Source organism: Haematobia irritans, chromosome 5 (genome assembly GCF_050003625.1).
Source record: "Haematobia irritans isolate KBUSLIRL chromosome 5, ASM5000362v1, whole genome shotgun sequence".
In the NCBI taxonomy this organism is placed as follows: Eukaryota; Metazoa; Arthropoda; class Insecta; order Diptera; family Muscidae; genus Haematobia; species Haematobia irritans.
In genome coordinates, this window is record NC_134401.1 from 127,110,561 (window position 1) to 127,126,623 (window position 16,063).

The window sequence follows — 16,063 nt, forward strand, 5'->3', positions numbered from 1 at the left end:
TAGACTTCTACAAAATCTATAGACTCAAAATTTAAGTCGGCTAATGCACTAGGGTGGAACGCAATGTTAGTAAAAAAATATGGGAAACATTTAAATCTGAAGCAATTTTAAGGAAACTTCCCAAAAGTTTATTTATGATTTATCGCCCGATATATATGTATTAGAAGTTTAGGAATATTAGAGTCATTTTTACAACTTTTCGACTAAGCAGTGGCGATTTTACAAGGAAAATGTTGGTATTTTGACCATTTTTGTCGAAATCAAAAAACATATTTATGGGAGCTATATCTAAATCTGAATCGATTTCAACCAAATTTGACACGCATAGCTACAATGCTAAATCTCCCTGTGCAAAATTTCAACCAAATTGGTCCAAAACTCTGGCTTTTAGGACCATATTAGACCATATCGGGAGAAAGATATATATGGGAGCTATATCTAAATCTAAACCGATTTCGATCAAATATTTCACACTTGACTATACTACTAATTGTACTCCTAGTGCAAAATTTCAACCAAATTCGGCCAAAAATCTGGCTTCTCGGGCCATATAAGTCCATATCGGACGAAAGATATATATGGGAGCTATATCTAAATCTGAACCAATTTCTTCCAAAATCAATAGGGTTCTATTCTGACCCAAAACAGGCACATGTGCCAAATTTGAAGGCGATTGGACTTAAATTGCGACCTAGATTTTGATCTCAAAAATGTGTTCACAGACAGACGGACGGACAGACGGACATGGTTATATCGACTCAGGGACCCACCCTGAGCATTATTGCCATAGACACCATGTGTCTATCTCGTCTCCTTCTGGGTGTTACAAACATATGCACTAACTTATAATACCCTGTTCCACAGTGTGGCGCAGGGTATAACAATTTAATAATAAATTATTATATTAAATGAGCGAGGTCCTAAGAACAAAAGTTTTCGACCTATTAAAAAGTGATTTCTTTTATGTTTCTTACATGTGCACTGAAAAAATTTCGTAGTTAAACTAACGCTTAAATTAACTTATTTTTATTGGAAAAAAATATTTTTTTGTAGTTAAATTTTATTTTTTTTTTCGAAATTCTCCAAAGGCCAACGAAATTTTACTTTTGTTAAGTATGTCTCAAACATTTATGAACTAAACGTGGGTATAAAGTTCAATGACCGTATACATAAGTTCAATATGAACTAAAGCAAAAGAACATTTTCGTACGATTCCCAAAAATAGTAAGTATGAACTACTGTGTGGTTAAAATGATCATGATTTGGAGCCAATGATTTTCTTCTTTACTTTTAGTTCATTTTTTCTTCTATAAGAGGATGAAAATTCGTGAACTGCAGTTAAAAAGTACAACACGGCATAAATTTTCCTGGTTTTAACAATGCTTTTTGGATTTCTAAAAAAATTTTCAAAGTACAATTTTGGTATGCAATTTAGAGCTATATTATACTTCCACAATAAGTGAAATTGGGAGCTCGGTCTATATGAAGGCTTTACCAAAACATGGACCGATAAAATCTAAATTCGATTCACGTCTTTTTAAACCCTCCACCAAAGGATGGGGGGGGGGGTATATTAACTTTGTCATTCCGTTTGTAACACATCGAAATATTGCTCTAAGACCCATAAAGTATATATATTCTGGGTCGAGGTGAAATTCTGAGTCGATCTAAGCATGTCCGTCCGTCTGTTGAAATCACGCTAACTTCCGAACGACACAAGCTATCAACTTGAAACTTGGCACAAGTAGTTGTTATTGATGTAAGTCAGACGATATTGCAAATGGGCCATATCGGTCCACTTCTACGTATAGCCCCCATACAAATGGACCCTCAGATTTGGCTTGCGCAGCCTCTAAGAGAAGCAAATTTCATCCGATCCGGTTGAAATTTTTTGCACGATTGTTAGATACCATATACCAACACCATGTGGTATATGGTCTCTAACAACAGTGCAAAAATTGGCCCACATCGGTCCATAATTATATATAGCCCCCATATAAACCGATCCCCAGATTTGGCTTGCGGAGCCTCAAAGAAAAGCAAATTTCATCCGATACGGCTGAAATTGTGTACATGGTTTTGGAATATGGTCTCTGACAACCATGCAAAAATTGGTCTACATCGGTCCATAATTATATATAGTCCCCATATAAACCGATCACCAGATTTGGCTTGCGGACCCTCAAAGAAAATCAAATTTCATCCGATACGGCTGAAATTTGGTACGTGGTGTTGGTATATGATCTCTAACAACCATGTAAAAATTGGTCCATATCGGTTCATAATTATATATAGCCCCCATATAAACCCATCCCCAGATTTGGTTTGCGGAGCTTCTAAGAGAAGCAAATTTCATCCGATCCGGTTGAAATTTGGTACATGTTGTTAGTATATGGTCTCTAACAACCGTGCCAGAATTGATCCATATCGGTCAATAATTATATGTAGCCCCTATATAAACCGTTCTCCTGATTTGACCTCCGGAGCCTCTTAGAGGAGAAAATTCATCAAAATGTGGAACATGGTGTTAGTATATGGTCTCTAACATCCATGCAAAAATTGGTCCACATCGGTTCTGAATTATATATAGCTTCCATATAAACCGGTCCCCAGATTTGACTTCCGGAGTCACTTGGAGGAGCAAAATTCATCCGATCCGGTTCATATTTGGAACGTGGTGTTAGTATATTGCCGCTAACAAGCATACCAACTTTGGTCCATATCGGTCTATAGTTATACATAGCCGATCTCTAATCACACAAAAATTGGTCCATATCGGTTCATAATCATGATTGCCACTCGAGCCAAAAATAATCTACCAAAATTTTATATCTATAGAAAATTTTGTCCAAATTTTATTTCTATAGAAAATATTGTCGAAATTTTATTTCTATGGAAAATTTTGTCAAAATTTCATTTCTATAGAATTTTTTTTTTTTTAAATTTTATGTCTGTTAAAAATTTTGTTAAAATTTCATTTCTATAGAAAATTTTGTCAAAACTTTATTTCTATAGAAAATTTTGTCAAAATTTTATTTCTATAGAAAATTTTGTTAACATTTTATTTCTGTAGAAAAGTTTGTCAAAATTTTATTTCTTTAGAAAATTTTTGTCAAACTGTATTATATACGTATTTAATCGGTATTTTTTGATTTAATATATAACGTGGTATGGACTCACTTACAATTTAGAAGACGGTATTAGGAGGTTTTAAGATACCTTGCCATCGGCAAGCGTTACCCCAACTCAAGTACGAGGGCAGTTTGCCTCGTACTTGCCTCAATGAAAGTGAATAGGTAGTTTTTAAAAAATATTTTTATTTTTCAATATAATCTTCTGAAACTACAATACACTTAGTCCAACGCTTTTCTAGCAATTCTTTCTTGATTAAAATAGTTTGCCTCAAGGTCTTCAAAATAGTGGTTTACAACTGTAATTGCATCTTCATTTGAGGTTAAACGCTTGCCAGCAAGGAATTTTTTAGATTTGGGAACAAGTAAAACTCATTGGGAGCTAAATCAGGAGAATAAGGTGGGTGGTCAAGCAACTCGTACTTTAATTCGATGATTTTAGCCATTGTTAAAACACTCTTGTGCGCTGGTGCGTTGTCTTGATGAAAAATTATTTTTTTGTGTTGTAAGCCAGGACGTTTTTCTCGAATTTGTACATTTAATTGATCCAAAAGGTTGCAATAGTACTCTTAATTTATTGTTTTACCCTTTGGCAGATAGTCAATCAATAAAATACCTTTGAGGTCCAAAACAAAACCGTTGCCATAACCTTACCAGCCGATTGAGTTGTTTTTGCCTTCTTCCAGCTTCAGTCCATTGTTTGGATTGTTCTTTTGTCTCTGGAGTATAGTGATGGAAATCCATTTTATTTCGCTTAAAACGATCCAAACAAGCTTGAGAAAAGTTCATTCTTATGAGTTTTCGGTCGACTGTTAACAAATGTAGCACCCATCTTGCAGAAAGCTTTTTCATCTGTAGTTCTTCATGCAAAATTAAATGGACTCGATCATTTGAGATGCCCATGATATTAGCAATTTCACGCACTTTTATTCGTCGATCATTTAATACCATATCATGCACTTTGGCTACAAGTTCTGTTGTTGTTGCTGTTTTTGGACGTCCACTACGTGGTTTTTGAAGGAGATTTTTGAAAGTGCTTTTAAAGTTGTGCCTTTAGAACCTTTTCCATTTTTTTTGCAAGGTATTTTTGCAAATGTTATAGGAGTTTAAAAAACGAGAACTACATATCTTCGACATCCATGCATATTCTCACAAGACAATATGCAAGGGCAAATTTAAAAACTGTAGAAGCCAGCCGATAGGGTCCGGACAATTTTATCTTACAATTGTGCACATTTTTGAATAATCATTCCAATTACAAAATTTCTAAAATACTAAATGCTACCTTTGGCAACCAAGCAAAAAAACCGTCTCCAAAAATGTTGTAAAAATTTTATTTTTGGGTCCGGAAGTGGTGCAAACTTAGCGCAGAAGCGATGAATGTAACGTGTGCTTGTCGACCATTTCAACAGCTGTTGACCTGGATTTGCTTCACTTCTTACAGTGCGATCCGAATACAGTGTTTTGGATGTGAGTCATAAAATTCTGTGATATTTTTAGTATTTCTTATAGTCTATGCAATAGTCCCAAAGGTACCAATTTTGGGGGCGTATTTGATTTTCATTTTGGGGCTATATTTCAATGGAGTGTTATTTCGTGGTTCCAGTTTTTGAAGCTTTATTCACGGTGTATCGGAGGATATTTAAACAAATCTTGAACTTCAAATAGGTTTCCATTAGTTTAGTTACTCTTGATTTAGGGATTATAAAGTTGAAATATTCGTTCTGAATGGTACCATTTCATATATAGAGCTTTTAAAATACATTTAGGTTATTCTTCCTCTGGTCCTTGCAGCCTCATTTGAAGAACACTACATAAAATACAACAAATGAATGCCACTCATAATAATTTTCTAAAATCATCACAGTCTGTGTTATAGGTTTTTCATTGCCACCATAAAACACAATCATTATCGTTTTGTTTGTTGGCTTTTTGGGTTGGATTGGCTATGGTGGTTACAAACTGCGTTTACATTTTGGGGTTTGCCTAAATATTTTTTAATATTACCATAGAATTATTAATACATGCCCTTACATGAACATATTAGTAGATATATAGAAATATGATAATATAACATAGCATAGCACAGCAAACATAATTTCAATTTAAAGCTTAAACCTACCCATCAAATAACACCACAAGGTAAAATAGAAGCTTCTAGCTATAGCTATGCGATTATTATCGTAATGATAAGGGTGAACATTTGCATCCGAAGTGACAGCACCTTTTAGACTATCTATGGAATAAATTTATTTTTGTTTTTTTTTTTTTTTGGAGGGATGATCACAATGGGGACACCATTGCTATTGCTGCTTCTTCTACCATGGTTGGCATTCTGACAATGACGCTGTCAATGTAGATTGCAATCTATTGTTTTGTGGGTTTATATTCGAGATACCTTGATAATGCAAAAGGACACACGGTGTTTGTGTGACAATATGGTAATAAAAATATCAATTTACCTATTTTATTATAAGCATTATTTCGTTGGAGTTCATTTATCTTTATGAATTTATCGGAATATTTTTTAAGGAAATATGGAATGGAGTAGTACTTTTTTATGGTGGAACGAGATTCTCTTTTTTAAGGGTGACCGACTGAAGTACTTGTACTAGATGTTTGTGTGTATGTGTTTTTTTAAATTAATATCGAATTTTAGGAAAAATCGAAAAAAAATTGATTTAAATTTCTAAGGTTGTGTGTTTTGGGATCTTACCATTGTGTATCGATCTATTTAGACACTATATCGAAAATTAACACATGATATATGGTCCCCATATCGTATTCCGGATCTATAATAATTTTATATTTTATGTAAATCAGCCCAAATTTTGTCGCCCGAATGGTCAAGAAATTAATCTGTAGAATTTGGATTATATAAAGAAATCTGTTGTTATAAACCGTAGTTGACACATGTGTTAGTGAGCCGCTATTAAACTCAGATTTTCAAATTCCAAAATAAAATTTAAAAAAAAATCGATGATTAGCCTATAAGCCTGATTGGGTGCCACCGTGGTGCAATGGTTAGCATGCCCGCCTTGCATACACAAGGTCGTGGGTTCGATTCCTGCTTCGACACCAAAATGTTTTTCAGCGGTTAATTATCCCACCTCAGTAATGCTGGCGACATTTCTGAGGGTTTCAAAACTTCTCTAAGTGGTTTCACTGCAATGTGGAACGCCGTTCGGACTCAGCTATAAAAAGGAGGTCCCTTGTCATTGAGCTTAACATGGAATCGGGCAGCACTCAGTGATAAGAGAGAAGTTCACCAATGTGGTATCACAATGGACTGAATAATCTAAGTGAGCCTGATACATCGGACTGCCACCTAACCTATAAGCCTGAATAACAAAATATCAGGATATGTAAGGATTAATCACAATACTTCCCTGTTGGAGGTATTTCAACCACGTTTGCCACAGTTGGTAGAATTCTAAAACAAATGGTAGATTTTTACTGTTTTGTAGATTGGTAGAATTCTTGATGTTTTAGTTGTCTTTGTAAAATATTCCTCTTCACGTAGAAGGCATCTCACATATTTTGGCAAAATTTTCTACAGAAATAAAATGTTGACACAATTTTCTGTGAAAATAAAATTTTGGCAAAATTTTCTATAGAACTAAAATTTTGACAAAATTTTCTATAGTAAAAAAAATTGACAAAATTTTCTATAGAAATAAAATTTTTACACAATTTTCTATAAAAATAAAATTTTGAAAATATTTTATCAAAATTTTCTATAGAAATAAAGTTTTTACAAAATTTTCTATAGAAATAACATTTTGACAAAATTTTCTATAGAAATAAAATTCTAACAAAATTTTGTATAGAAATAATATTGTGATAAAATTTTCTATAGAATTTTGACAAAATTTTCTATAGAAATAAAATGTTGACAAAATTGTCAATAGAAATGGAATTTTGACAAAATTTTCTATAGAAATAAAATTTTGACAAAATTTTCTATAGAAATAAAATTTAGACAAAATTTTCTATGGACATAACATTTTTTAAATTTTTCTTTGGAAATAAAATTTTGGCAAAATGTTCTATAGGAATAAAATTTTGACACAATTTTCTATAAAAATAAAATTTTGAAAAAATTTTCTATAGAAATAAAATTTTGACACAATTTTCTATAAAAATAAAATTTTGAAAAAATTTTCTATAGAAATAAAATTTTGACGAAATTTTCTATAGAAATAGAATTCTAACAAAATTTTGTATACAAATAATTTTTTTCTATAGAAATAAAAAATTCTATAGAAATAAAATTTTTTATAGAATTTTGACAAAATTTTCTATAGAAACAAAATTTTTACAAAATTTTCTATAGAAATAAAATTTTAACAAAATTTTCTATAGGAATAAAGTTTTTACAAAATTTTAAAGAGAAATAAAATTTTGACAAAATTTGACAAAATTTTCTATAGAATGAAAATTTTGAAAAAAACATCTATAAAATTAAAATTTCGACAAAATTTTGTATGGGAATACAATTTTGACAAATTTTCCATAGAAATTAAATTTCGACAAAATTGTATATGCATTAAAACTTTGACAAAATTTTTCATAGGTAGAGGAAGTGCAACGTAGAAATTTTATGACGGGTCCAACGAAAATGTTATCGTGGCATAATTGCGGCAATGGAGACCACGTCAACCAGAACCTTTAAGACTATAATGGACTTAAAACATATAGAGGTTTGGATCAAACACGTAGTCGCTATAGCTGCGTTGAGATCGAAGATGTTTGGAGAATGGACGGAAACACGAAACATGACGAACCATCAAAGGATAATAGGGAAGGCGGATGATCATACCAGTAATGATCTGAAACGTGAAGGGCAGATTTGATCGAAATCCACAAGGCAGTTGTAGAAAACTTGCTCGTGTGCTGAAAAATGAGCTTGAATTAAATCCATTAAAGTTCGAAAACGAGCAATAGCTCACCGATTCACAAACGAAGTTTGACTGGAAGAATCAAGGAGTTGCTTCGCTTGTAGGAGAGTAGTCAGTCAGGCCATTAGCCACGATGAGGGAGCCACCGTGGTGAAACGATTAGCATGCCCGCCTTGCATACACAATGTCGTGGGTTCGAACCCAGCTTCGACCAAATACCAAAAAGTTTTTCAGCGGTGGATTATCCCACCTCAGCTTCTCTAAGTAGTTTCACTGCAATGTGGAGCTTCTATGAGCTTAACATAGAATCGGTCAGCACTCAGTGATAAGAGAGAAGTTTACCACTGTGGTATCAAAATGGACTGAATTCTCTAAGTGAGCCTGAAATATCGAGATGCCACTATACTTAACCTAATCTAGGCCATAACAACTCAAGTGCCAACGGTAATGGAGTGGGCCGCCGTAGCGGCCGATGGTCGCTCCCCTCACATATTCGTGGACCGTAGGGTGAAAATAAATACAGAATATTATGGGGAGTACGTCCGAAAGACAGTAGACAAACATTTTGACCGTAGACCATGGACATTCCAACAGGACTCAGCACCATCATACTTAACACGTTGTAACCATGAATGGCTTAAAAGGACGTTATTCGCTTTATTTCTACTGCGCAATGGCCACAAAAATCTGCCGATTTCAATCTGTGCTAATGGTTTCCAATTCGAATCCAAACTGATTCTAGAATTTTATGTTGTTTCCGACATTGTTTGCTTTTGAAAAATGAGCGTAAAATAATTAAAAACAAGTACATACGGCCGTAAGTTCGGCCAGGCCGAAGCTTATGTACCCTCCACCATGGATTGCGTAGAAACTTCTTCTGAAGACTGTCATCCACAATCGAATTACTTGGGTTGCGGAAACACTTACCGATGGCAAGGTATCTTAAATCTTCCTAACACCGTAATATATACCACATAGTCCATACGTGGTGTATATTAAACTAAAAAAGGCCGATTAAATACGTATATAATTAAGTTTAAAGTTTCTATAGAAATAAAATCTTCACAAAATAAAATTTTGACAACATTTTCTATAGAAGTAAAGTTTGGAAAAAAATTTTCTATAGAAATAAAATTTGGATAAAATTGTCTATAGAAATAAAACTCTGACAAAATTTTCTATAGAAATAAAACTTTGACAAAACTTTCTATAGAAATAACATTTTGGCAATGTTTTCTATGAAAATAAAATTTTGGTAGATTGTTTTGGGCTCGAGTGGCAACCATTATTATGAACCGAGAAGGACCAATTTTTGTGTGATTGAGGATCGCCTATATATAACTATAGACCGATATGGACCAATTTTGGCATGGTTATTAGCGGCCTTATATTAACACCACGTTGCAAATTTCAACCGGATCGGATGAATTTTGCTGCTCTAAGAGGCTCCGAAGATCAAATCTGGGGAACGGTTTATATGGGGGCTATATATAATTATGGACCGATATGGACCAATTCTTGCGTGTTTGTTGGAGACCACATTCTAACACCACGTTCCAAATTTCAACAGGATCGGATGCATTTTGCTCCTCCAAGAGGCTCCGGAGGACAAATCTGGGGATCGATTTATATGGGGGCTATATATAATTATTGACCAATCCTTGCATGGTTGTTAGAGACCATATACTAACACCACGTACCCAATTTCAACCGGATCGGATGAATTTTGCTCCTCTAAGAGGCTCCGGAGGTCAAATCTGGGGATCGGCTTATATGGGGGCTATATATAATTATGGACCGATATGGACCAATTTTGGCATGGTTGTTAGAGACCATATACTTACACCATGTACCAAATTTCAGCCGGGTCGGATGAAATTTGGTTCTCTTAGAAGCTCCGCAAGCCAAATCGGGGGATCGGTTTATATGGGAGCTTTATATAATTATGGACCGATGTAGACCAATTTTTGCATGGTTGTTAGAGACCATATACTTACACCATGTACCAAATTTCAGCCGGATGGGATGAAATTTGGTTCTCTTAGAAGCTCCGCAAGCCAAATCGGGGGATCGGTTTATATGGGGACTATATGTAATTATGGGCCGATATGGACCAATTTTTGCATGGTTGTTAGAGACCATATACTTACACCATGTACCAAATTTCAGCCGGATCGGATGAAATTTGCTTCTCTTAGAGCAATCGCAAGCCAAATTTGGTGGTCTGTTTATATGGGGGCTATACGTAAAAGTGGACCGATATGACCCATTTGCAATACCATCCGACCTACATCAATAACAACTACTTGTGCCAAGTTTCAAGTCGATAGCTTGTTTAGTACTTTTAGACGAACTTCCAATTCTTTTTACTGGGACGTCAACCACAACCTTTAAGACGATAATGGACTTAATACCTATAAAGGTTTGGATCAAACACATAGTCGCTATAGCTTCGTTGAGATCGAAGATGTTTGGAGAATGGACGGAAACACGAAACATGACGAACCATCAAAGTATAATAGGGGAGGAGGAGGAACTTAATATATCGCGAGAATGAATGCAACACATGTTGAAAAATGTGCATCGTTCTCTGGACTAAATCCATTGAAGTGCGAAAACGGCCGATTCACAAACGAAGTCTGGACTGGAAAGAACATAGGAGTGGCTTCGCTTGTAGGAGAGTAGTCAGTTAGGACATTAGCCACTGTGAGGGAGCCACCGTGGTGCATTGATTCGAACCCAGCTTCGACCAAACACCAAAAAGTTTTTCAGCGGTGGATTATCCCACCTCAGTAATGCTGGTGACATTTCTGAGTGTTTCAAAGCTTCTCTAAGTAGTTTCACTGCAATGTGGATGTTCTATGAGCTTAACATAGAATCGGTCAGCACTCAGTGATAAGAGAGAAGTTTACCACTGTGGTATCAAAATGGACTGAATTCTCTAAGTGAGCCTGAAATATAACCATAACAACTCAAGTGCCAACGGTAATGGAGTGGGCCGCCGTAGCGGCCGATGGTCGCTCCCTGCTCTTCTTCGTGGACCGTAGGGTCAAAATAAATGCAGAATATTATGGGGAATACGTCCAAAAGACAGTACACAAACATTTTGGTCGTAGACCATGGACATTCCAACAAGACTCAGCACAACCATACTTATCACGTGGTAACCATGAATGGCTTAAAAGGACGTTATTCGCTTCATTTCTACTGCGCAATGGCCACAAAAATTCGACATTGTTTGCTTTTGAAAAATGAGCGTAAAAAATTAAAAAAATAGACCGCTTTACTTTGCTGGATTGGGGCCTGAGAACAATATCTCGATGTCTTACAAACAGAATGAAAAAGATCCCTTCAAAAAAAAACGTCGCCAAAATAGTAGTGAAAATGTTCTTTTTGGATCCGGAAGTGGTGCAAAACGGAAGACCACCATTTCAACAGCCGTTGCACAGAAATAATACAGTCGGCTTTGTACCACATAGTTCTACCCTCTGTTAAAAAAAATTGTTTTTTTTTTTTCTTTTATTAAAATTAAAATCTTTATTTATTTGTTCACTTCTTACCCTTACCCTTTTTACCTTTCTTTGATTTCTTTCTAAATGGTCCCAAACCATTACGAACCATTGTGCCACGCCACCAGGCTTGTATGCGCACCGCACACTCAACTCGATACATTTGTTCTTCATAGAGGCGACGCTCCTCCTCTTTTTGAATCAGATACTCTTTGACAAATTCCTTACGTTGTTCTTTAATTTCCGAAAGTTTTTCATGGGTCTTCAGTATATCGGCAATACTTTGACTAAGTTTCAGATTTTTCGAAAGAATTTTGGCTTTTTCATCTTGAAATTTTTTCTCCCAGTGATTGATTTTCTCTTGAAGTTCAGCTGCTTCATTTTTACGAAATGCCTCAACTTCGCATATCAAACGTTTCTCTCCGGCCAGAGGACGATGCAAATGGACTATCTCTTTCATTATAGCTCGTTCTTCATTTTCACCCATTATTTGGGCTTGAGATAGACGATTAGCTTCCCATCTTTCCACCAGGCGGCATTCCAAATCATTAAGTCGTTTTATATTGCGCAATTGCTCACGCAGTTTATCCAAGCGTTCACCTTTTGCAGTAATTCTCTGTTCGGTTTCCACTTCTTCAGCCTTCAATTGGTCCTTGAGTTGCCTTAACGTGGATTTATTATCACGCAGTTCTTTTGCAACCATATCCACTTCGTTATTGTTTTGTTTACGCGACTCTATGGCTTTTATCAAATTTGCATGAGGATTTTCTTCACATTCTTCATTGGTTTCTTCTGGGGTAGGGATTTTCTTTGAGAGCTCGTGATAGGCAATTTCATAGATATTCCGCAATGCATCCAATTCCTTATCCAATTTGATGTCATCTAAGATCTCTTCCGATGGCATGGGCTCATCGTTTAACAAAACTGTAGGAGGTTTTGATGGTTTTCGATTTTTCAAATGCAATGAAGTTTTCAAACATTTTCCCCGTTGATATATCAGCAGTTGGGTATTGGTTTGATTGTACACTGTGGCTAGTAGATCTTTTTTGAAATCTTCCAAATCTTTTGCACTTATGTTGGGTAATTCTGGAGAGTTTTTATCTTCGTCCATGTTGCAAGTGGTTGAGAGTTTTTTAAACAATACTGACTCTAAGCGTTTGAGTAACCACGTTTGAGATTGTCTGTGTCCATAGTTTATTAGGTTGCCTTGGCAAACGTTGTCAAATTGCGAGGTTGGTTACTTTGCGTAAACATTACCAGCCGGCTACTTGGAAACGACTCTGGTCTGTGAACCTCCAAAGGAACATATTAAAAGCTTGGTTGCCTTAGTGGTGAATGGACGGAAAAGCAAATCAAGAGGTAGCTTCGATGAGTAAAAGCTAAAAAGGTGGGAGACTCAGCGGATGCTGCTATTTTTATGACTAGATGACTATGAGTGTTGAATGTACGTTTCAACGGGCGTATACACCGACCTGAGTTTTAGGGACCCCATGAAGCTGCCATGGGGTAATGGCCGTAGTTGAATGGTTAGCATGCTCGACTTGTATACAATAAAATAGGACATCATTTCAATCCCAATTTCGATCAAATACCAAAAAGTTTTTCATCGGTGGATTATTTCTTTCCTCGAAAGAGCAACGTCATATAACGAATTTCGGCAAAATCTTTAGAAAAATCAAAATCCAGTCTGAAGATTTTGAGATCGATTTGTTTTTAATGAAAAAAAAATAACAACTTTACAAAAAGATTTTTGGTTCTCATTACAATCCCTATAATGTTCCTGCAGTATATATTCCTTCCGAATTTACGATTTCTATTCATTTTGTCATGGTTCCTACCTCTATTGTTCCATTCATTGCAAATCCTTTCTATTTGTAGACTACCAAGAACTCTTAAAGCAATCACTATTTGCATTTTTCATCTCAACTTTAACTTTAATCCTCAAAAGATTTATATGCAAATATATCATTGGTGATGTGCTAAGTCAAGAACATACCACCATCTTGCCTTTTGTTCTTTCAATTTCCTTGTTTGGCATACAGAATTGTAATCCATTGAGTTGAGGTTAAGATAGTGAGCGATTAAATTCAATTTCATTCTTTGCACTTTGGCATCAAAAGTCATCAGACACATCAGAGCCAACATCGCATCATCAGTTCTACACATATCTCGGTCTGAATGACCGAGATGTGTGTGGGTGCTCCGGTTGTTGGATGGATTCCTTCCAAGTTTGTGGATGATGCCTGTCGGAACAGTCTAAACAATTTAAACAAAAGAAACCACAAAATAAGGAAAGCCAGGAAATCTTGTACAAAAAGAAACTGAAACACTTAAGCGATTCATCAAAAGCCTTTACGTAAGGAAGAACAACATGAAATGCATATAGATGATTTCTATGTTAGATTCCATGAACTGCATGAATGGGAGTTGGTGTTTTAGATTAAATATCTAGAGAATTTTTAATATAACACAAACTGGTGCTGATTCCAATATAGTTATCTTGGAAGAGATATAAAAAAAAACTAACGCCTCGCAAATTTCCACAAATTGAGTTTTTTGTAAAATATCTATGGGCCTGTGGCATGATAACTTTAATCTGCTTAAAAAAGTGTCCACAAAAAATGATAAAAGATCGGATATTTTATATGCCAACAGTCTCACAATTAGGTGGTGATTTAATGTAGCTAGATAATCCAACTTTAATCTGCCTAAAAACGTGTCCACAAACAAAAAAAAAATGATAAAAGATCGGATATTTTATATGCCGACAGTCTCACAATTAAGTGGTGATTTAATGTAGCCAGATAATCCACCTATAAATATTATACTAATTTTGGCTTAAATAATTGTTAGTGCAGTAGGTAACCTGGCATACAGCATACCGAAACACATATGTGAGAATAGCCCCTATTTGAAAAGATCATTGGGTTTCCTGGATGGGCTGAAAGCTTATTTTGTATGCGAACTCATAATCGATAAAAATTTTGTTTATAATATTAAAACGCTTTATTTATTTAGGCAAATCTATAAAGTTGCCATCAAAGTTTCTTCGCTGCTATCGATTGAGTTTGCCTAACAAGCAAAAGTCATACCAAGCTAAATCAGGCGATTATGATGGTCGTTGAGTTGTCGAACATTAATTCCACTTTTTATACCCTCCACCATAAGATGGAGCTATATTATCTTTGCCATTCCATTTGTAACACATCGAAATATTGCTCTAAGACCCCATAAAGTATATATATTTTGGGTCGTAGTGAAATTCTGAGTCGGTCTGAGCATGTCCGTCGGTCCGTCTGTTGAAATCACGCTAACTTCCGAATGAAACAAGCTATCGACTTGAAACTTGGCACAAAGAGTTGTTATTGATGTAGGTCGGATGGTATTGCAAACGGACCATATCGGTCCACTTTTACGTATAGCCCCCATATAAACGGACCTCCAAAGTTGGCTTGCCGATCCTCTAAGAGAAGCAAATTTCATCCGATCCGGCTGAAATTTTGTACATGGTGTTGATATATGGTCTCTAACAACAATGCAAAAATTGGTTCACATCGGTCAATAATTATATATAGCCCCCATATAAACCGATCCCTCGATTTGGCTTGCGGAGCCTCTAAGAGAAGCAAGTTTCATCCTATCCGGCTGAAATTTGGTACATGGTGTTAGTATATGGTCTCTAATAACCATACAAAAATTGGTTCACATCGGTCCATAATTATATATAGCCTCCATATAAACCGATCACCAGATTTGACCTCCGGAGCCTCTTGGAAGACCAAAAATTCATCTGATTCAGTTGAAATTTGGTACGAGGTGTTAACATATGGCCTCAAACACCAATGCAAAAATTGGTCGAAATCGGTCCATAATTTTATATAGCCCCCATATAAACCGATCCCCATATTTGACATCCGGAGCCCCTTGGAAAAGCAAAATCCATCCGATTCGGTTGAAATTTGGTACGTAATGTGAGTATATGGTATCCAACAACCATGCAGGAATTGGTTCATATCAGTCCATAATTATGTATAGCCCGCATATAAACCGATCCTCAGATTTGATCTCCGTTGCCGTTTGGAGAAGCAAAATTTATCCGATCTGGGTGAAATTAGGTACGTGGTGGTATGATATTTACCAACCATGCCAAAAGTGGCCCATATCAGTCCATAATCATATATAGCCCCTATGGAGCCACTTGGAGGAGCAAATTTCATCCGAGTCAGTTGAAATTTGGTACATTGAGCTAGTATATGCCGTTAACCACCATGCCTAACTAGGTCCATATCGGTCTATAGTTATATATAGCCCTCAGATAAATCGATCCCCAAACACACAAAAATTGGTCTATATCGAGTTCATAATATTTCAATTCTGGCTCTCTACGTACCGTGCAAAAGTCCACATCGATTCGTAATTATTTGTAGACTTTCCTATCATAACTTTTTTGTCTAATATATACCACATATGGACTAACTCACAATTTAGAAAACGATGTTAAGAAGTTTTAAGAAACCACAAC

General features: G+C 35.6%; 1 protein-coding gene across 1 annotated transcript; it reads right to left on the reverse strand.

The window, feature by feature from the left end:
• Positions 1 to 11,581: 11,581 nt before the first annotated feature.
• On the reverse strand, positions 11,582 to 12,652 carry LOC142240044 (dynein regulatory complex protein 9). Its single transcript, XM_075311764.1, has one exon. It carries the CDS (start codon positions 12,650 to 12,652, stop codon positions 11,582 to 11,584), a length of 1,071 nt encoding a protein of 356 aa, XP_075167879.1.
• Positions 12,653 to 16,063: the final 3,411 nt, after the last annotated feature.

What these genes read in the sequence shown, in the direction of transcription:
- LOC142240044 (XM_075311764.1), bottom strand. Translation starts at nt 12,652, where the DNA reads ATGGACGAAGATAAAAACTCTCCAGAATTACCCAACATAAGTGCAAAA.